Raw genomic sequence first — 26,417 nt, 5'->3', positions numbered from 1 at the left:
GGAGAGAAATTTCCACGGGTGTCCAGAGATAGCACTCTCGAATAATCTGGATTTCTCTCCTCTCTGCCGTGGTCGCTCTCTCTCCTCTCCTCTCTATGCCACAGCACATGTCCCAGGAAGCAGATGCGCGCGCAACCCGCCCAAACCACGGCCGACCTAGCCCTTCTTCTGCCGGTAGTGAGATCGAATCTCACGTGGCTGTCACAATATAAACAATATCTTAGTGAAGAATTTATTAAGGAGAATAGGAATGGAGTTCTTGCAGACACAGGAAAGCTTCTTACCATCAGCAATTGTTTTCTTCTTCAATCTAATATGTTCCAAGTACTTGTTATGTTTTGTTGCATCGAATATATCATCAAACTTTTCTTTTACTTTCTTTCCTTCATCTAAGGGCCTGTAACCAGATAAAATATAATTTATTACAATAAAAAATACAGGTAATATACGACACTACTATAAGTCAAATGTAAGAATATAAGGGCACGTTCATATAGACTTCAATACACAGCTGAACAGAAGCTGCAGCTTTTATCTTGTGTCAGAATAATTCCACAATTCTGAGATTATCTTCTTCTGCAGAGCGAACATCGGCAAATATCGAACTTCGCCATACTCAACAAATCTGAACCAAACATAGCGCCTGTAATGCACGATGCTAGTTCAAATCCCTGGTCGGCCAATCTCATGTTTTTTCATGGTTTTTCTCAGTCACAAAGGCAAATTCTGGATTGTAAATTGACATATCATGATTCACAACAGTCTCAATCCCCACTATCATAAACATTACTCAAAATCTAAAAAAGTTACATGAATACAAGCCATCTATAACACACGACAATAGAAACAGGAATTCAACAATAGTAAAAACAGCCTACTGAATACCCAAAGACCCTACAGACGCGATATGAGCATAGCTCTTAAAGCATCTATAAATAAACTTAAATAATAATAATAATAATAATAATAATAATAATAATAATAATATTTTTTTTTTATTTTATTGGGTTATTTTACGACGCTGTATCAACATCTAGGTTATTTAGCGTCTGAATGAAATGAAGGTGATAATGCCGGTGAAATGAGTCCGGGGTCCAGCACCGAAAGTTACCCAGCATTTACTCGTATTGGGTTGAGGGAAAACCCCAGAAAAAACCTCAACCAGGTAACTTGCCCCGACCGGGATTCGAACCCGGGCCACCTGGTTTCGCGACCAGACGCGCTGACCGTTACTCCACAGGTGTGGACTATAATAATAACAATAATAATAATAATAAACTTTAACACCGAATATGTTATAATTGAGATGGTTAGAAGCAAAGTGGTGTACGTGACATTTCTAAAAAACTGATTTAAGTGCATCCAGGGTAAACTAAAGCATTTAAAATTTCAGTGGTAAAGGTATATTTTAACCACTGCACATATTAACATTCAAAATTAAAACTTCACGGAATTTACGAAAGCTTAGTAACTTTTAATCACATTTTCTCGAAAGTAACTTAAGTGCACTTACACCTCTTTACTTCTGACCACCTCAATTGACATGAATATTACAAAAAAAAACAATAAAAATACAAATAAAAACCAAGTATATCAATGACAAATTCCCCCTCCTCCTTACATATTTTTATGAATTCAAAGCACAAAACATAATATTCTGTCCTGTAACAAAAAGAGAGATCTCCAATTGGGCACACACAAATTCATAAATTATTTATAATTACATATCAAATATATAACCAGTATATCTCACTCACTCACCATGCTGAATCTTCTTGGTGACAAAATATCACATTGTTCAGGATTGATTTTGACACACCAAGAGCAGCAGACACCTCCAAGTCTATGTCCAGACATCGACCACTGATATCAGCACGCTAATTCAACAACAAACATGTGGCAAACAATATACAAGCACAAAATTATCTTTTCTGGAGTGATCACGTAAAATTCGCATATAAATTAAATATAAAACTTTCTTATTACAAACTTAAAACTTTAGAAGTGTTAAAACTATTAAAAAAAAAAAAAAAAAAAAGTAATATACCTTACTGACAGACAATACCAATTCGACACTGGTGTAGTGTCATCGTCAGTGTCTCTTGAACTACTGAGGCTTTGGTTCGTCTTACATTTTGGTTATTATGGTGGTGGGAGGGGGGGTTGTTTATATGTTAAGGTTACTAGATGTCCCCAAAATGTCCTCAAATTGAATAATTTTTCCCAGATATCTCCGAATTTCCATGGTTAATTATTAATATCGTTTAATGATCCTTGTATATTCCTGTGTTCAATTTTGCTAATGCAACTTGGCCGCTTTTTCATGATGCCAGAATTAAAACTGAAGATGAGGATGAAACTGCAGTCGAGTCTTCCTTGTCATCAAAGTTAATAAAAACTGAACTCCAGGAAAGAAGATCCTTTTATTCCATCATCAATGAAGTAACTTTTGGACATCTTTATGAAGTAGCTCTTAGTTCACAACAGAATTCTTAGTCTCTCTCATGAATTTTATGGAAATGCTGTTGAATATCCCAGTGCCTGGCTTATTCATTCACAAGATAAAATATCTGCCATGTTTGCTATCTTAATCAACTTTAACATCACCTGTCAGGAATTTGCTGAAAAAATGGGATCCAGAGAAGACTTGCTTAAAAAAAATTAATTCTTCTAAAAACAGTAATTCAGTCTTTATATAGAATAAGTATCGATATTTTAATTTTTTAAATTGTTGTTGTTTTCTAATGCCGGGCGTTTGACAATAAAGTCATTTGACCTCTTGCACTCCAATATTTTTCAAAGATATTAACATGACCAGCCACTGAAGCACAGATTTTGAGGTGTTCCGAATCCATTTCTTGGTTTGAGTTGCACAATGGGCAGTTAGGGGACTGATATATTCCAATTCTATGCAGGTGTTTGGCCAAACAATCATGGTGTGTTGCCAATCTAAATGCAGCTACAGACGATTTGCGTGGTAAATCGGGAATTAACTGTGGATTTTGATGCAGAGAGTTCCATTTTTTCCTATGGGATTGTGTTATCAAATTTTGTTTGTTGAAGTCTAAGTATGTAGATTTAATGAATCTTTTCACAGAATAATACGTAGATTTAGTAACAGGTCTGTAAGTAGCAGTGCTGCCCTTCTTTGCTAAAGCATCCGCATTCTCGTTTCCCAGGATTCCACAATGGGATGGTATCCATTGGAATACAATTCTTTTATTGAGTAATATTAATTGAGAGAGCATTTTAGTTATTTCTGCTGTTTGAGATGAAGGTGTGTGTTTAGAGACTATTCATAGAATAGCTGCTTTGGAGTCTGACAATATAACTGCATTTTTAAATTTACTGATGTGGCATAGAAGATTCCTGAGACTTTCACTTATTGCAATGATTTCTCCATCAAAACTTGTTGTTCCATACCCAAGAGATCTATAAAGTGAGAAGAGACACTCCAATTCTTTAAATTGTGAAAACAATATAACAGAATGGCAAACTAACAGAAATGTTAAAAGTATTTTTTTATATGTCGATATTTGTCCTCTGAAATTGTGAAAAAACTCTGGTAACCGTATCGTATGTTGCAAGGGGAGCTGAAGGCTCAACAAGAGACACTCATGATGGCACTACACCAGTGTCAAAACGGTACTGTCTGTCAATAAGGTATATTATCTTTTCTTTTTTAATAGTTTTAACACTTCTAAAGTTTTAGGTTTTAAGAAATTTTATACTTGAAATAAGTGTTAAAGTGAACATCAAAGACAAGTATACATGGAAGACAGATTAAACCTATTTGTGAACAGGTTATTAAAAGAAACAGAGAGAAGTATTCTGAAGATTAATAAAATAAAAATAGATTAACTCCACCATGATTAAGCTTCTAACTTTACAATATTATTTCCTGCAGAGTGTGCTCTATTATAGGTCATTCGTTATCTCGTAAAACCAAATGCTTGCGTGTGCCATAGAATACACAGGGTGGGTCATGGGAACCTGACGATTTAAACATAACAAATTAACAATATAAGACAAAATTAAAATTTTAATGCTGTTATATAACAATAGGTTATTGAATGCCATTTTGGAATGTGATCTCATTTTCTAAATAGCACACCTCTTAAATGCCCCCACCACTTAAGATACATTGCTGCAGTCTGTCATGGACATTCTGTATCGCTGATTGCACCATGTTGTTTGGTATGGCTGTGATTTTCTCCTGTATAGCCTCCTTGAGTCCATTAATGTCCCTTGGTTTCCTAATGTTCACTTTAGACTTGAGATAACCTCAAAGGAAGTAATTACATACTGAAAGATTGGGAGAACATGTGGGCCATGGAATGTCTCCTCGTGTGGAAATCACATGGTTTGGAAACATTTCTTTAACCACTGTAATGAACACGTTGGCAATGTGGGCTGTAGCCCCCATCTTGTTGAAACCAGATGTCGTTGAGATAAATCCCACAATAATGTAGCTCTGGAGTAAGTAAGTCCTCTAACATCTCTATGTATCGATCAGAAGTCACTGTAACAGCTTTATCATTCTCTTCGAAGAAATAAGAACCTATGATTGCAATTTTCTTTCGTTCTACCAGTTGAATCAATTATCAAATTAGGTGTTGCCGTTTTCATGTACAAAGTTATTAACAATTTAATACATACTTATTTAACAAGACAAAAAGACAATATATTTTTTTCTCAGCATACCTCAGTAACTTATGGAACGAAAGAACTTAACCATTTTTTAACAACAACTTTTAACCAACTTCCTGTAGAATAAAGAAGTTTACCAAATTGCCGGTGTTTTAAGAATTGTTTAAAAATACGTTTTTGGGAAGATAATTTATTTTAATTCTCGGTTGATTTATTTATTTCATGGTTTCAAACTTTTTCTTCTTTCTGGCCAAAACTTTATGTCATCATATTATTTGTTCTTATTTTGCTTTCTTTCTTTAATAAATTCTTGTGTTATTGTTTGTTTTCACAGACTGTGGTTTCATGACTTTTCAATTACATTGTATAACATATGTATGTATTCTTGTATAGCCTCTACATATGACTTATACTCGTAGGGGCATACTCAATAAATAAATAATAAAAAAAAAAACTGGCAACGCCATACCAGACTGTTACATGTGGACTATGAAGGGGGCACATATGAAGCTGTTGTGGATATTTATAAGTTCAATAACGAAAATTTTGTTTGTTCACTGTGCCATTTACATGAAAGTGTGCTCCATCACTCATTAACAGGACCATTTCATCAGCAAAAACTTTGAGAAATTTTCACAGAATGTCATTCGATTTGCTTTATCATGATCATTTAACTCTTGAACCACAACCATCTTGTAGGGATGAAAATTTAAATCTTTATGCAGAATTCTTCTCAAACTGGTACATGATAAACTAAGAAAGCAGCGGGATGAGCGACAAGGGCTCCTTACTATTGCCTGACTGACTCTTTCGATGTTTCATGGTATTCTCACAGTGTGTACAGAACTTGGAGATTTCTTCTTCGTTGCAGAAGCAGTTGATCTGAAGTTCTGTATCCATAACTTCATAGTGTTCCTGCTAGGAATGGCACAATGACGTGGAACGTTGAAATAATCGTTGTGTAACGGAAACTGAGTCAGCATTTTTAAAAAATGTTTCCACCACAAAAGCACAATGTTCAGCATTCCATAGTGCCATTTTTACAACAATAGCATACATTGCACGTGCGCATAACAACTCACGTACTCACTTATATGTCATTGTTACCAACTTATTGTATGAAAATTCGTCAGATTTCCTTGGCCCACCCTATAGTAAGAACCTTATGGTGGGGATAAGTGAGCTTGGTTGCTACACCCAGAAGCGTAGTGAGAGAGAGAAGCTTCTCAGTCCACTTTCTTCTTCCCCTGACGCATAGGTAGGTTTTATGAGATACCAAATGGCCTATAGTAGCTCTTATCTTGTTTTAAGGCTTCTGATGCTAACACTGCTTCCGAGAATGGACACTTCCCTTTCCCTGTCATTGTTGACAGATGCAATCTAGTTTTTAAACTCAGCAAGAGATTTACCTCACCAGTACGAGTCACCTTACTCAAGGTGGAGTCTCGTGTTTTGAACTCCAACTTCTTCAACTTCTGAGTGAGTTGCATAATGCGAGTAACTACCAATTTGCTCCCTTTAGGGTCCATAAACTGCAACACGATACGCCCATGAGTCTGCAAAAAGATTTAATCCACATCAACAAGTATTATAAAACAATTTCAGATAGATATAAGACGATTCTCAAAACATTGCACCTTATGTTTTCCACAGGGTTCAGTATTTTAAGATGCTGTTTTATGGACATTTAAATAATTCAGAGAGCATGTCAAATGACGCAGATGATCTTTCACACAGACGAAATGTAGCCAAGATAATAACACTGATTTTTGGGAGAAATGAACGGTAAAGTTCAAAAAACATTTTAAGGAGACTAGCAAGAGTAAGGCATCTGTCCTGCTTCTAGGATTTGTTTATTCAGTCATTTACCTGCAGGGTGATTCAGTAAAAGTGTGCAAAAAATAAGCAGTAAACAACGGTAGTTCTCCAGAAAATTTTAAGATGGGAAACTTGAGGTCTGCAAAGTCAGGTTAAGGAGATATGAGCTTAAACATATCTTATTATTAGGGACCGCATTTGTAGGTTTTTACCTATTTTTTTCCTTGCTTCTGAACTCTTAATTTCTTCAATACCTTTCCGAATCATGATCATAGGAGTCGTATATGTGAATTCTGTTCACCTTAAAAGAACCTAAATTGAACCTTAGTACCCAAAAAAAAAAACAATCCAAATTATTGTTGATAAGCATTATCCTGTATTTACTGCCTTATAGCCTATATTGAGTGAGAGTGAGAGAGAGAGAGGGGTTAGAGAGAGAGGGGGGGAGAGAGAGAGGGGGGGAGAGAGCGAGAGGGGGGAGAGAGGGGGAGAGAGAGCGCGAGAGGGGAGAGGGGGAGAGAGCGCGAGAGGGGGGAGAGAGAGCGAGAGGGGGGAGAGAGAGAGCGAGAGGGGGGGAGAGAGAGCGAGAGGGTGGAGAGAGAGCGAGAGCAAGAGAGGGAGGGAGAGAGAGAGAGAGTGAGAGAGAGAGAGAGAGAGGACTCTCAATGTGGAGGAGGCTGCCTCAATCCCTAAGGCAAAATCTGTACTTAGCAGTGTACTCCCAAAATATATTGAGTACAGGAATCTTTGCCGCCACAACTAAAAGATGCAATTGGTGTCATTGACTCGCTTCTACGTACCAGGACCCGTGGGTGAAGCCGTCACATTAAAACTGAAGGAAGTATTGCAGAGGAATCCAGGGTTAGAAAAAATGAAAAATGTATGCTCCACTTCCCAGGGGGAGAGCTTCAATTGTCAGTTACTGTGGGTACCTGCTGCAGTGGCAGCGATGAAATTTGTACCTATGACGTCATGTGCTGTCAAGAAAACCTTTTTTGTCCTACAAATGTATTTTGAGAGACAACAGAAAAAATTCTGTTGAAAATCTTGAAAAGTATTTGGTCCTATATTGCAATCAGGTACAGTACCAGTAAATAATGTTGTTTAGCTCGTTTGTTACTTTTTAAAAATAATTCTTCATCAAGTTTGAACAAATTTAATTCAAAAGTTGTGTGTGTACTATACAGTAGCGTGAACTTAATCCGAACATGACATATTTTTACATTTTCTGTCATTGTTGGCCTCACAGCTGCTCATACCGCTTTGACATCTGTAATACGTGTAATTCCATTGTTGAAGGACTGTCGTTATTATTTTTTTTATAATATGTTATATTTTGCCTGTCGTTTTGTACTTATAAGCATTTCAGTTGTGTTGAAGACTTAATACTGCAATCCTGTGTACATTCTGTCGTCTTCACAAATGGATACAACTCCACGAAAATGGTCTAAAATTATAACATTAGCAGAGCATTCTTCTATGACACAGAGGCAAATTGCTGCAGAATGTCACATCGGTTTGGCTACTGTTAATTCGATCATAAAACGATACAGGGAGATTGGATCCATCACACCCCAGAAAAAAGGAAACTGTGGCCGGAAAAGGAAGACTTCACCTGCAGATGATCGTTTAATTGTCAGGAAAAGTAAATTAAATCCTAGACTAACTGCTGTCGACTTAACCCACGAGTTAATGGCTACCACTGGGGCGAATATTCACGTCACAACAGTGTGGCGTAGGCTTTTGGAAGCTGGATGAAGGGCTCGTAAGCCTATTAAGAAGCAACTGCTAACCCCTGTTATGTGCAAAAAAAACGCTTAATGTGGGCAAAATTACATCAACACTGGACAGTGAATGACTGGAAGAATGTACTTTTTTCCGATGAGTCTCATTTCGAGGTCCACGGCCACTGTGTTTCTTACGTACGGAAAGGATCCGAAAAAGTAACAGCAGCTCATCTCCAACAAGCACCCAAATACCCCCTAAAGTAATGTTTTGGGGTTGTTTTACACATGAAGGGCCTGGAGCATTAGTATCTATAAAGGGAATGATGAATTCTGACAAATATATTCAATTATTGGAAACCAGAATCGTACCCCAGCTGCAAAAATCATTTCCGGATGGCAGAGGTGTGTTCCAACAAGACCTGGCACCATGCCATACGTCTCGAAAAACTACAGAATTCTTCAACAAGAAGAATATTCAGGTACTCCCCTGGCCAGGCAACTCACCCGACATCAACCCCATTGAGAACTTGTGGTCAATTTGCAAAAGAAGAATGCAAAAAATGGATTGTTCTACAAAGGAGAAGATGATTTCTGCACTCATTGGTGTATGGTTTCGCGATGAAGAAATGAAGAATATTTGTGGGAAATTAGTGGAATCCATGCCAAATCGTCTCAGAGCTGTTATTAGGAACAAGGGAGGCCACATAGATTACTGAGGTATGTCTTAGATCCTTTTTTTTATCCCATTTGAGTGTTTTTGCATAAGTAATTACGTTGTTCGGATTAATTTGCACACTACTGTACCTCTCATCTATTAAAAATTGAAATTTATGTAGTTATATCAAGGCAAATTATATTAGATAAAATGTTAATTGTTACAGTAATTTATTCAAATTACAAATAATGTTAAAGAGGAAGGAGCAAAAATTTCGAATCTTATAAATTTTCACAAATAGTTTGGTTCTTGAAAAATCTCACAACAGGTTCTCTAAATGATGATCAACTTATATTTAGTGTTTACATTTATTTACATGTAGGCAATTCATCATATGAAGCGTGCATTTCCAGAATGTTGTAAGTACCAATTTGTAAAGTTTACAGTAGGAACAAAAATAGTTTTACACAGGCATACAACGTTGTGACTTGCACAACCCGAATGTGCACTACTTTATTACTTGGGGCAGCACTTTCTTCATAAGCTTTCGTAATATTGTCAAACAGGGCACCTACAACTAATATATGCGAAAAAATAGATTCTCCCGGTTTTGGCACTTACAACGTTATGGAAATGCACGCTTCATATACTGTTTGTTGACCTATCGTTCACAAGGTGATTCTACTTATTTTACTTACATTATGACATTACAAAACATGGTATGAGTCAATGACAGACCCTTTCATAACATTCGAAGAGTTAATTGCAGTACATACAGTATGTCAACTAAGATTTTTAAATGATAGGCAAATAATTTTTAAGTGTAAATGAAATGTAAATACAGTATGCACCAAAACTAACAATACTGAAATTATTGCTCATCTGCTGTCCATGTTTCCCTAGTTTGACATATTGTAAATTTAATATTGGGGTTAGTGCTGCAATTATGGTTCTCACAACAGAGGAGAAGGTGTTTATCATCGAGCATTATTTCCGGTCATACGGAGTGGGGCGTCAGGATGGGCCGAGCTTGCGCCACGTTAACGAGCAGTACGAGGAGCGATTTAACAATGCGGCACCAAATAACACAACAATTATAGCTGTCGTCGAGAAGTTCTGTCGTACGTTATCAGCCTTAAGTTGCCTTGCATGTTACAAGGACTTATCTTGATTTTCAGAGTATGTTTGTATGACTGGAAATAATGCTCGACAATAAACACCTTCTCCTTTGTTGTTAGAATCATAATTGCAGAAATCAACACAACACTGAATTCACAATTTGTCAAATTATTGTATACAATAAATAAATACTTTGCTGCGAGGGAAACGTGGACACCAGATGAGCGATCATTTCAGTACTGTTTGTTTTAAGGCATACTGTAAATAAATAATAAATGTACCGTAGATAATATGGAAAGCAGTAGGCAATAGTGATAGATATCACTAAGTTCATATCTCCTTTATCTGACTTCGCAGACCCGAAGTTCCCCACCTTAAAATTTTATGTAGAACATCCCCTGTTTACTATTTAATTTTTGCACACTTTACTGAATCACCCTGTATATGTGCACTGTACATGAATGAGTATTACTCTCTAATGATCATCGTATTGTTTATAAAATTTCAGATTTATATCTCTGTCATGAGGGGGTAAAAAATACTTACTATACTGGAAGTGATTATATTGGCCTATAATTTTACAGTTAAATCAGGAAGAAGTAAAATTTACCTTTTGTATTAGAAGAGACTATGAGTTTTCTATGTGCATGAGAAGTTTCTGGGAGGAATATGATGCATTCATAATACAGTGGAGCTTCGATTATCATGGCCAAGATCCTAGATTAAACGAAATGCCATTTGAATATGCTTAGAATTAAAAAAAACCTGCATCAAATTTTTATTTCAGGAGCACCAGGATCTATGGGAGAGAAAGCTGGACATGTATCCATTTACTTTGAATGTAGTTTAACCAATACAATTTCAAAACAAATCCATAACACTGATGTGACAACTTCATTTTCTAAGTGCATGTGCACATTTCCCATTCAGTAGAAGAAATGAAAGACAATAATATTACAAGAGAAATTTCTGTTGTAAGCCGGTAAGTCCAAAAGAATTTCTCAGTGTAAATTTCAACCGTTTATTTAAGGTAGTGTAAAGTCTGTCTGTCATACAGGCAGATAACTTTTTCAGCAACTACTATGAAATAGGTGAGCATATTTGTTAATGTATGAAGAAGGAGGTACACTTTTTGTTTGTATAATTTTACTTAAAAAAATCCTCTCAATCTTAGGTTAGGTCCTTTGGAAATAAAAATTGGCATGCTTAATATATATTTCCTGTAATCAGTAATCACTAAGCAATTTTAATGTTTTTGAAAACCTAATCATGTAATTTAGAAATTAATTATGGTAGCATCAAGGAAGACTCGCTGTTTTCCCGATCAAGAAGTTGGATGATGTAATAGGCCTACCTATATGATGTCACGTTAGAGTTGAGCTTAAACGATATTTTCAAGTATCTGTGACAACTGTGACTGTGACAATTAAATATCTGTGACTTTTATCTGTGATTTTGTCACACCGATATTTTATATCGCTAAGTAAGCACAATATGCATGAATTACACCGATATTTTGTCACACCGATAAAAATTAACAGGAAATATTGAAGAGCAGTGCAATGTGAATACGATTTCTCTATACACGCCACACTTCAGGGGTTTATATGGGAAAATCCAACAAATAAATTATGTACATGTACCATTAACAAATAAATACTAATCTAACTGAACAGTAACATGTAAAAAGTTAACCAAGTATACCAAGAGGTTATATCGTAGTTGATTGTAGATATGGAATCAGATGATAATTTTTAATGTAGTTGGGTACGGAGAAATTGAGGTTATGTGATTATCCTAATCGTTTAAAAAATTGATCCTTTTTATTGTATATAATATAATCGATAAATTATTTCAAGTCGTGCATTAACATTATAATATTGAGTCAGAATAAAAATTAACGAAACATAAGTATTCGGAAAAACATTAGAAAATAATTACAGAACAAGACAGTTGTTCAGACAGGATATTACACAAGATAAAGTATTGGTAACCAATAGTATTATTATTATTATTATTATTATTATTATTATTATTATTATTATTATTATTATTATTTAAATCGTGTAATCACTATATCATTTATAATAAGATTTTGAAACTAGCGCTGAAGTAGTTTCGGCAATTTCAGATGTGAAAATCATTGCATTTATAAGGAATTTTTTTGTGGAGAGACAGTTCCTCAGGTTAAACTAGCGCTGAGGTAGTTTCGGTGATTTCGGAAGTGAAAATCGTTGAATTTGATTGTTTGTGGAGATGCAGTTGATCGTATATCCAAGGCATAACAAAGCCTAGACTAACCAAACCTAACCTGTCACAGATTCGTATATGCAAGGTGTATAAGGGGAATACGAAGGAAACTACCTCAAGGTTAGTTTAGCCAAATAAGTTTTATCTCGTTCGGTTTTAATTCTATAGGTGCTGTTGTCGGCTTGTGAGAAATGCTTCGAAAGTTCGGAAGAGCATAACGTTCAGTGACACGGAGTGAACTAACATGATTTACGTTTGATACCCCTTATTTTCAAATGTAATTAATTATCCCATTTATGTGTAAGTGTAGGTCTATTTTAAAAGTGTGCAAGGGCAATGAGAACGATTTGTTGGAGCAGTGTCTGCTAGATGTCAGATCTTTTTGGAATTTATAAAATTGACAATTTTTGCTAACTACCCCATATTATTATATATAAAAGTTGAAAATTACTTGCAAGTTGATGATTTTAACAATATCTAAATAAATGTAACTAAATATCAAGTTTAGAACATTGATTAGGCCTATTAATTGTGTGAAATAACACCCCACACGAGTACCAATGTTAGGAAGCACTGTGCGATTTGCTAAGAGTTAATAACCATAAACAACATACCGGTAATGAACTTATTACAAATAATTTTATTTTAAGTTTAATTATTTTAATTAATACTACCCTGCACTGTTCGTGTTAGAGCTATACATTAAAACTGGATCATACATAAATGAGAGAAGTACATGTAAAGTTATTAAAATAATGTAGGCTCCTGTAACTATTCTGTTTGTAATTAATAGTATAACTAAAAAAAATATTGTTACTGCGTAAAAATTGAGTGGAAAATACTTATACATTAATATATGTTCACAGTAATATGAAAATGTGAAGATCTCGGGGGAATATATAAAATATTTATAAAACATATATTCAGACTTAATATGAAAACAAAATGTCAGATTCATGATTATATTATTATAATGCCGCTAATAACTTTGCAACACATCATCACTTTGAAAAAAATAATATTGAATAAAATATCACGAAAAAATAATCAAATACCACCGCCCGATTGCTGTTATTGTCGCCCGATTGCTGTTATTGTATCATGCGCACGCGCAAACCCACGACGTAGAGGAGAAAATATCAGTCGCAGACGTTGCAATAGTCACAGAGTACTGAATACGGAGCAGATTTCGATAGCGATATTTTGTCACAGATATTTCGCGTCATCAGTCACAGGTTTATCTGTGACAAAAAAATACCTGTGACAAAATATCGGTTTGTGAAATATCGGCCATCTCTATGTCACGTATGTCCGCACATTATATTGCAAGAGGTTCATTGCCGCCCTCACATAAGCCCGCCATTAGTCCCTATCCTGAGCAAGATTAATCCATTCTCTATCATCATATCCCACATCCCTCAAATCCATTTTAATATTATCCTCCCATCTACGTCTCGGCCTCCCTAAAGGTCTTTTTCCCTCCAGCCTCCCAACTAACACTCTATATGCATTTCTGGATTCGTCCATACATGCTACATGCCCTGCCCATCTCAAACGTCTGGATTTAATGTTCCTAATTATGTCAGGTGAAGAATACAATGCGTGCAGTTCTGTATTGTGTAACTTTCTCCATTCTCTTGTAACTTCATCCCTCTTAGTCCCAAATATATTCCTAAGCACCTTACTTCAAACACCCTTAACCTATGTTCCTCTCTCAAAATGAGAGTCCAAGTTTCACAACCATAAAGAACAACCGGTAATATAACTGTTTTATAAATTCTAACTTTCAGATTTTTTGACAGCAGACTGGATGATAAAAGCTTTTCAACCAAATAATAACACGCATTTCCCATATTTATTTTGTGTTCCTCCCGAGTATCATTTATATTTGTTACTGTTGCTCCAAGACATTTGAACTTTTCCACCTCTTCAAAAGATAAATTTCCAATTTTTATATTTCCATTTCGTACAATATTCCCATCACGAGTCATAATCATATACTTTGTCTTTTCGGGATTTACTTCCAAACCTATCTCTTTGCTTGCTTCCAGTAAAATTCCCGTGTTTTCCCTAATCGCTCGTGGATTTTCTCCTAACATATTCATGTCATCAGCATAGACAAGCAGCTGATGTAACCCGTTCAATTCCAAGCCCTCTCTGTTATCCTGGACTTTCCTAATGGCATACTCTAGAGCAAAGTTAAAAAGTAAAGGTGATAGTGCATCTCCTTGCTTTAGCCCACAGTGAATTGGAAATGCATCTGACAGAAACTGACCTATACGAACTCTGCTGCACGTTTCACTGAGACACATTTTAATTAATCGAACTAGCTTCTTGGGAATACCAAATTCAATAAGAATATCATATAAAACTTCTCTCTTAACCGAGTCATATGCCTTTTTGAAATATTGCAAGTACTATATTAAGACAAATTGATAGTGGATAAGTATAGTAATGCAATCATTCGGATATTTATCATATTAGTTCCTTGTACTGCACAATATAAGTTTTAATTAATTCGTGATCTGTTTGCCATATTAACTGTAATAAGGTTAATAGCTAACTACTGAATTCAGTTCTATTATGTAACAATAAAGTCATATGTTTAATACCTTTGGAAGTATTTGATGTTAATTGTGCATAAATATAATTTTTAAGGGTTTGTTCATCAACGAATCCATAGCGTAATGACTATGATAGTGGTTCACTAAATGAAAGGTTCTAAGATTGAATCCTGGCATATTCAGAGGTAAGTAATGTATTCCAATTTAATATAAAGTAGTTAGTAGAATAAAATTGGTAGAGGGAGAAAGAGAGAAGTAAAGGAAAATATGTGAGGAAGGAAGTGCAGAGGAGTGGTGTAGGATTGGAGAAAGCAAAGTGGCATAAATTAATATTTTGGAGTATTGCCATCATGCAAATCAAGCTTTCAGGTATAACTCCCTATAAAGATAATTTGAATAATTTCGAGGGAAAAATTGTTCCGGGGCTGGGTATCGAACCTGGGACCTTTGTTTAAACATACCAATTATCTACCAACTGAGCTACCAGGGAACTCTACCAGACACCGATCCAATTTTTCCCTCTATATCCACAGACCTCAAAGTGGGATGACAACTGTCAAGCAACCAATACTGAGTGCACACTAACTCTGTGTGGCTTAAATTGTGGTTTTCTGTTAACGAACAGTGACGTGTATTATGCAAATCAAGCTTTCAGGTATAACTCCCTGTAAAGTTGATCTCAAGGGGAAAATTGTTCTGGGGCAGGTGAAATGAATCCGAAGTCAACAACGAAAGTTACCCAGCATTTGCTCGTATTGGGTTGAGGAAAAACCCCGGAAAAAACCTCAACCAGGCAACTTGCCCCGACTGGGATTCGAACCCGGGCCACCTGGTTTCGCGGCCAGATGCACTGACCGTCACTCCACAGGTGTGGATGCGTCTGAAAAATCAGCAACTTGAATCTTACTGAAATTACAAGCATAACGAAATTGTAATTTACAATTCATTTTAATATATCAATATGCCTGGTAAATTATTAATAAGTATTTAATGAATTTCAATCTTAAGGCATATAAACTTGCAAATGTTTATTTGCTATTTAATAACAATATATGAACGTTTTCGCCGTTTAGGGCATCTTCAGATATAACAGGTCCAGATAATATGTTTTGTTATATCTGAAGATGCCCTAAACGGCGAAACGTTCATATATTGTTATTAAATAGCAAATAAACATTTGCAAGTTTATATGCCTTAAGATTGAAATTCATTAAATACCTACTTATTAATAACGAAATTGGCCTCAGAATTATATTGATCTAGTTCCACCCTAGTACTGGACCGATTTATAGACGTATTCACGTCAAAACTGTGCAATATGCAAAATACATTAACTTACCTCCACCTTCCGTGAAATTTTTGGATCATGAACGAATGACTGTCCCTGCTTGGATCCAGGAGGCAGATCGCCAGTTACTGCGTATTTCAAGGATTCAATTATGGTAGTCTTGCCACATCCATTTTGCCCCAGTATGAGTGTCAGAGGTGAATAAAACTTAATTGTTTGATGGTCTTTGTCTTCTGGGCCAAAGCTGCGGATTCCTTGGATCAAGAGTTTATCTAATCGTGCCATTGTTAACACTAGAATAAATAAGATTAAAATAATTACAAATCTACACAAGTAAATGACATCTTGTCTTGTTTGCATGTCTCAGCACGTTTTATGCTTATGCTTGCCATGCAAAGAATGAGTCACATGAAATGCTAAAATGTTAGTACAGTCCTGATTATCCGGACTATATGGGCAGAGGGCAATCCGGAGAGCACTATGCGGGTTTGGGGGGGGGGGGGGGGAAGAAAAAAAAACACGCACGCAAAAACACTCTGTGTGTGGTGTGTGGATAAGCTTCAGGGCTTCTACCGCGTTGTCTTGGTGTTGGTGGCTGACGTTTCGACCGCTGTGTTGTGGTCATCTTCAGAGCAGTTGTTGGATAAGGAAATAGTCTGTGAGCTCGTATATATATATATAATAGTCTCGATGGAGGGAGTACTTGCGGTGATAGGTCGTAGGTTCTGTGTGTGTGTGTGTGTGTGTTTTTTTTTTTTTGTTTTTGTTTTATTTCATCATACAACATGTCCCATTACACAGAGTAATACTACATGCCTTGGTTTTCTTATTAGGATGTTATAAATATTTTTCTTATTTATATACTATGCAGTAATAATGGTTAATGTTCTGAAAGTTTGGCCAGTTTTATAGTTCATATTCATAAATAATACTGTTGTAGTCAAGAAAATATATATAAACACATCCATTATCTTATCATTTGATAAACACATCCGTTATCTTATCATTTGATAGCTCCAACTTATACAAATTACATTAAAAAAAAAAGCCATTTATAAATAGTACCAGCATATATATACAAGCTGACTACTTATAAGGAAATAACAGATATTATAGGAGCAGTCACTAAACAAATCTATTTGTCATACAATAGCGATTGGCCCTTCATGGGCTGTAGCACCATGAATTTACTTTTACTTTTTACTTTTTAGCGAATGCTATATCCAAACTGGATGACTAAAGATCACCAATGTTCACTATAGCTATAAGCAGAATTATTTCAACTAAGATGGTGTGCACACATAATGTTAAATAACGAAGAAGATAAATATGAGACAAAATTACAAATTGATACGGATAATATGTCGATTACATTTTAAAACCGATCTTATAATAAGGTAATGTAGGCCTAATTCAATTGGAAAATACTCCATCACTACATGAATAATATAGGCCTACATGCCCTATTAAAATAGATGTGGCTCTTAATAACGTAACAAAAGTTGATAATTAAGAACAAACACACACACGCCCACTATACAGGGTGTTTAAAAAATACGGAGCATAATTTCAGGTATGTATTTCCCACATGTAGACAATCAAAATAGTTCATCACAACATGTGTCCGGAAATGCTTCATTTCCGAGTTATGGCCTTCACAACATTGAAATTCACCGGAACGTTTTTCTTTCCGCAGGTCGTTGTCATTACAGAAGATGTTCAAAATTTCCACCTCCTGCTTGAATACAGACCTCACATCGATGTCTCATTGACCTGCGAACACGATCCCAAACTCCAGGAGTATTGCGTATGTCCTCAGAACATACCACAATTCGATTCCAAAGGGATTCCAAATCAGGCACCGGAGACGAATAAACCAATGATTTTAAATGGCCCCACAAGTAGAAATCGAGAGGGTTCAGATCAGGTGAGCGTGGAGGCCAAGCAATTGGGCCACCTCTACCTATCCATCGATCAGGAAACCTTCGATCCAAGTACCGGCGGGCCGTACGACTGAAGTGTGCAGGAGCGCCATCATGCAAGAAGTGAATGTGTTGACGATTGATCAGTGGAGTGTCTTCTAACACATGAGGTATGGTGTTTTCCAGGAAGTTTGTGTACGCCTGCCCCGTAAGTCTGTTTACAAGTACATGGGGTCCAACTAATCAATCACCAATGATACTGGCCCACATGTTGAGGGAGAACTGCACCTGGTGATGAGATGGAACAGTTGCACGTGGGTTTTCATACGCCCATACATGCTGATTGTGGAAATTTGTTATGCCATCTCGTGTGAACTGTGCTTCATCTGTAAATAATACTAAGGCAGGAAAGTTCGGATTTACACCACACTGCTGCAAGAACCACCGACAGAACCTAACTCGTGCAGGGTAATCTGCTGGTGACAGGGCCTGTACACGTTGCAAATGATAAGGATACAATTGATACTCTTTCAACAGTCTCCAGACAGTCGTATGAGGAACATCGACTTGCAATGCTACCCTTCGTGTGCTGATAGAAGGAGTCATGTTCACAGCCTCCAGAATCTCCTCCTGTACTTCTGGAGTTGTAGAGTTAAATTTTCCATACTCGCACAGATGGTAATGGAGACGTACAAATGTCTTCCGATCTGGACATTGTCGCTGTGGGTACCTCTCCTGGTACAAACGACGAGCCAGCGCAGCACTGCTGTCCGCCTTACCGTACATGAAGTGTGTCTCTGCCAGCCCTTGATTTGAATACATATTGCACAGTCTAACGCCTACACAACACTGAATGTAACCTTCGCCTCGGAATGAACTGTCAGAGTACCCTCTTAATGTCTCCTTTGACGGCAACGACCTGCGGAAAGAAAAACGTTCCGGTGAATTTCAATGTTGTGAAGGCCATAACTCAGAAATAAAGCATTTCCAGACACATGTTGTAATGAACTATTTTGATTGTCTACATGTGGGAAATACATACCTGAAATGATGCCCGTATTTTTGAAACACTCTGTATATATAATATATACTGCATACACATACCTACATTTATCATTTATATACTTAAGAACGCGCGCGCGCGCGCGCACGCACGCACGCACACACACACACACACACACACAACACTTGTAGAATTAAACTTATGTGTTCACCGGAGTATCAAAACCTCATTTGTTCAAAGAAAGACAACCCTCTATACCCAAACCACATCGGTAGGTACATACATACATACATACATACATACATACATACATACATACATACACACACACTCACACATATACATAGGTATTGCATGAGAAAAAAAATTACATTAAAAAAAAAAAGAAAAATTGATAGGATGCTTCATGTCAGAGAGAGGGAGGGAGAGAGGGAGAGAGAGAGGGAGAGAGAGAGGGAGAGAGAGGGGGATGGAGAGAGAGGGAGGGGGTGAGAGGGAGGGAGGGAGGGAGAGGGAGGAGGAAGAGAGAGGGAGAGAGAGGGAGAAAAAGAGGAAGAGAGGGAAGGGGGAGGGAGGGAGGGAGAGGAAGAGAGAGGTAGGGAGAGGGAGGGGGAGAGAGGGAGAGGGAAGGAGAGGGAGGGAGGGAGAGAGAGGGAGAGGGAGGGGAGAGGGAGGGAGAGAGGGAGAGGGAGGGGAGAGAGTGAGAGGGAGGGGGAGAGAGAGGGAGAGGGGGGAGAGAGTGTGCGCGCGCGTCTAATGCCTACCCACTTCACTTTGCGTGATTCGAGTTCTGCATACTGCAGATGGGAGAACTGTGACCCATTTTCAAATTGCACACCACTTCGGCAGGCCACATTATGCATGATGTGTATTTATGAAGAGTTATGTCGTCCACTAGGGAGAGTATATGTTAAGTGTTCGTGTAAGTATAGTGTAGGCAATGGGTGAGGATGATGATGGTAAGGGAGAAGGGGAAACCCGGTGCAGGCACATAGCCTACTCCTGTCGAATAGCACCAAGGGGGCCACCAGGCTTAACGTCCCCATCCAACAGACAAATCATTATCAATAGTGACATATGCCTTTCCTTCACATGCACAGCGGAGAGATTTGGGATTTAACCCAGGTATATGGGTGCACAATTTAATGATTAGAAGTTGTGCATCGCCATCTCTCCTAGTCCCGAGATAGAAATTTTACAAGAAAATTTTCTGACCCTGCCGAGAATCAAATCCGGGCAGACTAGTCTGCAGGCTGACACACTACCACGCAGCTTACTCGGAGGACAAGGTAAGTACAGTATGTAACTGACAAAAAAAACTTTATTGGTCAGTACTGTATATACATACACTACTGTAATTACGAAAAAAAAAAAAAAGTAATTCATATAACACGAAATGCTGGATAATCGAAGTCTGAATAATCAGGACTCTACTGTATGAGAACATATTTCTATGGTGCGCAGTAAAGAGGGTGTATGTCAGAAATTGGTGGTTCTGAGTTATAGCCTCCATCTGAATACAAAAAATGTACTCCTTCAGATGATATAAAGGGCATATGTCTAGCTTCTTCCACAATGATGGAGAACGTAAGATTTCCAGCTCATCATAATGATATTGGTTCTCATTTCAAACTTTGCTTCTGCTTTACTGAAAACTTGCAATTTATGACTTAACACTTAAATTATTACTGATTTACAAATGGTTTTTAGAGAATCCTATCCTGAACAAGATTAATCCGTCCCTACCATCATATCCCACCTCCCTCAAATCCATTTTAATATTATCCTCCTATCTACGTCTTAGCCTCCCCAAATGTTTTTTTCCCTCGGGTCTTCCAACTAACATTTCAATTATAAATACCTGTAAAAGAAACTGAATTATGACTGATGTACGTAAACTAGACAATTAAGAAAGTGTCACTCTGTTGGGCAAATTTTGCCTTGTTATTTCAAACAACGGGCCCAAAAACAATACATTTCATTAGGAGAAATGTGTCCTCTATTTAGTAATTATGGAGATCCACCTCACCATCGATTTTGGACTTATTATTTTCTGAAAAGCCAAGAATTTTTATCCCCCGTTTTCAAAGGAAAAAAGTAGCAAGATGGCCTAACCTAAACTAAATTTCGACTTGGGCATCAATCTACGAACTATTAAGATAAGAGAGATTGATGTGTTTGTCAGATTAATGCTGTCGAAATTTAGCTTAGGTTATGTTAGGTTAGGTCATCTCGCTACTTTTGTTTTTAAAGTTCTTTTGAAAAAGGGGTAAAAATTGGGTGTTTTGAGAAAAAAAAATCGAAAATCGATGGTGGAGTAGTTCTCCTTCATTAATTACCCTTCTCCACAACTACCCTGTCTTTAAGGCAGAATAACAATATGACGGTCCTCATGGCACATACAAGTAAGCAACATAATTCGTAACTAAAGTTCCTACACTGAAAAGTATCAAGGTGAAACGAGCGTTGAGCGGATTCCGCCGATTTTGGAATAGGCACCGACGTACTTGAACTGCCAACATAGAAAACAAAAAATCATACTCAATCGCTTTCACCTTCATCTTGACGGGATAATAAAAGCCTAAACTAATCTAACCTAACCGCGTCGGTGTCTTCCAAAATCGGCGGAATCCGCTCAACGCTCGTTTAACCAGTATCACCAAAAACCTACCCGACAGTGGGACTACTTGTTACAATCTCACCATCAAATCCTATCTAACCTTTCACTGACAGTGGAGCTACTTGTCACTACACTAATGCGCTAGAGCATTAAGATCGTGATGGAATCTGTGGTTGACAAAGCAGATGTTGCAGGTTTTTTCTCGGGGTTCGCCAGTTTTCCTTCATCATTCAACCAACACTCTTCACCTTCCCTTAATTTTATATATCACCTGCAATACACCTTCTGAGGATCCAGTGGTTAAAATTAAGTTGGGGGTGAAGTCTTGGGGACAGCACTGGTTTGGTTTCCAGGAACAGCTATAGTGATCCACGATAATGTGGACGTAAACAATTTTACCATGGGGCTACTTGTCACTAAGGGTGAAGAGGAGGAAGGAGGAATTCTTACTTTTTAAAACCTAACCTAACTTGAAATATTGTCTTCAGCTTATTTCAGATTAACGAACAATGTCATATGAAACTATTTCCCTCTATATGAGTTTTATAAGCCGAGTTTTCAATTACATCAATATCAAACAGGAATAAAAGAATTTGATCGCAAAGCGGCAATAAAGTTCATCAATTATTACGAATATATATAATGCATTACCTCTTCATACAAGTATGTGACACTAATCAAATTAGTCAACTATATATATATAAGAATTATCAACTTCTAGGAACTGTTACATTAGAGAACTGATGGACTTAAATTCCTTCTTGAATACAAAACTTCTCCATTTCCTCAAACGCAAGTCTACGCACGTTCCCGCGGTTCTCGCTTTTCGTAGATAATCAGGCTTCAGGCAGTGTCACCATTTCTCAAAATTGAATGTCACCAGACGCCAGACACGTTCTACGGAGTGCTGCCAATCCTTAAAATGGGAAAGCACTAAACCTCAACATTATCTTACAACTAAAATTTTGGGTACACTTTTCTCAGAAGTTATAAAAGATACAAATATAGAAAAAATAGGGCACATGTAACATACATTTATGCATAATAACCGATTAAATAAATTTAAAATTCCGCTCAGCGGTTGGTAAAAAAAAATTCATTGATAACATTTTTTGCATTAAGAATGACTGCGAATTATTTTTTATTTCTGCTGAAGATAGAAATAAACTTAATTTTTTTTAACCTACTGTGTAAAATGCCATCGCATTGATATTGTACATTAATTTTAGCCTTCTGAGTACAATACTTTCTGAGAAAAGTGTACCAATGTAACAAAAAATAAGTGCAGAAAAATGGTGTCAAAGTTTCCATATCTATTATTTTGGGTGCACTTTTCTGAGAAGTGATAAAAGATACAAACGTAGAAAAAATAGGGCTTATGTAATATACTTTTAATAATAAATTTAAAATTTCACTGAGCAGTTGGCAAGAAACAAATTTTCATTGATAACATTTTTTGCATAAAGAATTACTAAAATATATTTGCTGAGACAGGGCTAAAAACTGACAATTAGAAGAAATAAAATTACATTATCATTTTACACATATTAAACCACCGCAAAATGATAAAAGCCAAAATTTCATTTTTTTTGTCAAAAGTTGGTGTGCACTGTACAGACTCTTGACTTAATGAGTTGCGCAAGGAGGAATTAATATATTTTAATTGAAGCGGTGAGACCAATAACCATTCAAGTCCACTTCTGGTCATTCATTTTTTGCAAATTTTAAATTAAATTTTGAATATTTCCACAAGTGTTACGACTTTAAAAGTTGGTACACTACTTTGTCTTGATCTCTAAAACAACCAGAAATATTACGTGCAAAACATAATAATTAGGTAAGAAATAAAAAAAAATGTTTCTTGCATTTTACTTGAAACTTGTGTAAATGGACTTGAATGGTTATTGATCTCACCACTTCAATTAATTTCAATATGGCATTTCCCAGCTTCGATGAATTGTATGATACTCTGAGAAATGCCTTCAGAAAGAATATATTAACGTAAGACTGCTATACCTCCAATCAGGACTGGGCAGTACCGGTATTTGAAATACATTTGTATTTTGTACTTGTATTTTGTAATTTGTAAGGATTTTCGAAAGTATTTTGTATTTAAATACATAAAATTGATGTATTTTGTATTTCAAATACTCAAAATACTTTCTTCTTCTTCTTCTTCTTCTTCTTCTTCTTCAAGTTTTGGATTTCGATTTGAAGAATGAATTTTTGTCTTATTTGCCTACCCATTTCAGTTGTGCTGGCCATACACTTAGTTTTCTTGCCACAATTGATTTCCTTAATGCCATGAAGAAATCTCCAACAGCATCAAGGATCCATCACCCAACACTCGCTAAATGTTTAGCATTATGGAATGCGTCTAGGAGACTCAAATACTCAGAAATTATATAAGATGTCTTGAAATATTCATTAAAGTTTCCTTGCCCAACTCGATGGAATTCTCTTTATGACTCAATCTCTCAAATATTGCAGTTCAAACATGATATAAACAGTATATGTGAAAAACTGGGATTGCCAACACTTCAAAGATGTTGAGTTTCAGTACCTTGAAGAATAGTGTGCAATTCTGAAACCCATTGCCATAACCCTTAATTTAATGCAAATGAGAAGACTTGCTATTACGGCCAACTTTTGTCCACATTAATTTCCCTTAAAAACAGATTACATATTCTGTTACCTAGTAATCTACGCCATCTAGGCCTATTCCAAGTAACTCCAATCCTAATAAGTTCTCTTTCATCAAGATTTAAAGTGATGTTTGATCTAATCCCAGAAGAAAATTGATCTATTTTGGCAGCTTGCTCCACCCATCATTGAAGATGAGATGCCTACCGGACATTTCCTCACTAAGTGATAAGAAGAGGACACAGAATATGTGTTGTGAAATCAGCTGAGCAGTTGTCTGCTACATCTTTGGTCAGTTCAGACGATGAAGACGATGAAAGCAATTTTTCTGTTTTCAACACTTGTAAGTAAAACAGGCTTTGAAAAGCAAAAAGAAAAGAACTTGTCTGCTGTGGAGTATGAGCTCATACAACTCTTCAATGGCAAAGGGACAACTCTGTGCACTCTAGAGAATTACCCGACAGTGAAACAAGCTTTTATAAATATAATACAAGTTTGTGTTACTCTACGCCTATAGAAAGACTGTTCTGTTTTGCAGGATTTATTCATTCACAAGCAAGGGGATCCTTATCTGATGAACATTTGAGGAACTGGTTGTTTTAAAAGGGAGCAGTAGTTATTCATATGTAGCATAGTTTCATTGCTGACTGGGAAAAGGAAGAAGTTCAGTTACAGTGTTTATATAAAACTTCGAGATAAAAATACTTTTAATGTTAATATAGGCTAATATTTTAGATTTTCAGTAATATTCTTATTTCTTTAGGCCTATATATTTTATCGAGTATTTGAAATACCAATGTATTTTGAGTATTTGAAATACAAATGTATTTCGGTTAATTTTTTAAAAGTATTTTGTATTTGTATTTGAAATACAATTATTTGAAGTATTTTGTACTTGTATTTGAAATACTTGGATGTCAGTATTTTGCCCAGCCCTGCCTCCAATAGAATTCTTTCTATAACACTTATGACAAATTAATGCCAACAGTTGTATGCATTTAACTGTTGAAATGAAATTTTGATCAGTAATACCACAGTCTAATTATACAGTCACGAAGCTTGAGTTGTGAGGGTGCCAGGAACAATAGAATGTGCCGGTATTATTTCGCATTGTCTGTAACGAGGCGATATTAGCGATCCTAGTGGTTAGCAACTATCTATGGATGCATATGCAAACATTAGATAGTTGCTCACCACTAGGATCGCTAATATCGCCTCATTACAGGCAATGCAAAATAGTACAGCAAATTGTTTCTAGCACCCTCAAAACTCAAGCTTCGTGACTGTATATAGTAGACTGTGGTAATACTGTAAGTGCATTTTATTTCATATTCACTTTGGAGAAAACATAGTACGGTACATATATTACCAGTACTTTAGTAGAAGGTAAAGAGAGAGGTAGTAGAAGGAATTATCAACAGGAATCTCACTAGATGTTTTGATTCATCTAGAGAAAATCAAACACGAGTGGGATTTAATTGACTATTACACGATTAGAAGAAAGTATATAAAGATTAGAAGAAATAAAGTACTCTAATACAATAAAATATTGACTTATAAAATTCTATTTCACTAATGTTAGCTTCACCAAAACGTTTGGACGGAGCCCCCATTTTCAGTTGGCTATTTATGCAGTAAAGAAATAACGACCGCAAAGCATGTTTTGTTTTATAGTACCATAAAGAATTTGCAGTTTGAAATGTTGGCAAACAAGGAAACAAATGGTAGGGAGGTGATAAAACACAAGAAAGTCTGTAAAAATTAAAAGAAATAAAATACTCTAATACAAAAAAAAATAGATATTAATTGACTTACTAAAATTCTATTTCACTAATGTTACTTTCACCAAACATTGTTCGTCCATGGTCTGGAATTTAGGTTAAGTTTAGATTTAAAGACCTCTCCTGGCACCACATTATCATAATCATCCTATCACATCATCGGGGTAATGTAACACCGCCTTCCAGGCGCCCCAACCTCAGAAGTGGGTTACAACTAAGCCATGGCCAGGAGAGAAGACCAGAAATGTCGAAAAGACAACCTGGTGGCATTGGATTAAAAAAAAAACTTTCACCAAAATGTTTGAACGGAGCCGCCATTTTCAGTCAACTATCTATGCGGGAAACAAATGACGATCGTAAAGCATGTTTTATAGTAC

General features: G+C 36.4%; 1 protein-coding gene across 6 annotated transcripts in view; it reads right to left on the bottom strand.

Moving 5' to 3' along the window:
* The window catches only part of rad50 (DNA repair protein rad50), a 394,123-nt gene that overhangs the window by 66,534 nt on the left and 301,172 nt on the right, over window positions 1-26,417 (bottom strand). For 3 of the 6 annotated variants that reach the window (XM_069832701.1, XM_069832699.1, XM_069832698.1), the window contains exons 1-5: window positions 22,268-22,457; window positions 16,123-16,364; window positions 6,060-6,206; window positions 1,762-1,877; window positions 285-397 (exon numbers count right to left, since the gene is read on the bottom strand). In XM_069832701.1, the coding sequence (XP_069688802.1) occupies window positions 285-397; window positions 1,762-1,877; window positions 6,060-6,206; window positions 16,123-16,356 (610 nt within the window). In that variant the 5' untranslated portion in view covers window positions 16,357-16,364; window positions 22,268-22,457. Of the gene's footprint in view, window positions 1-284; window positions 398-1,761; window positions 1,878-6,059; window positions 6,207-11,323; window positions 11,345-16,122; window positions 16,365-22,267; window positions 22,458-26,417 lie in introns of those variants that run through there. The other 3 variants (XM_069832696.1, XM_069832697.1, XM_069832702.1) reach the window with 3 other exon arrangements.

Source organism: Periplaneta americana, chromosome 8 (assembly GCF_040183065.1).
Source record: "Periplaneta americana isolate PAMFEO1 chromosome 8, P.americana_PAMFEO1_priV1, whole genome shotgun sequence".
Taxonomy (NCBI): domain Eukaryota; kingdom Metazoa; phylum Arthropoda; class Insecta; order Blattodea; family Blattidae; genus Periplaneta; species Periplaneta americana.
Note: the sequence above shows the minus strand (reverse complement) of the source record. Positions and strands in the feature narration are given on the sequence as shown.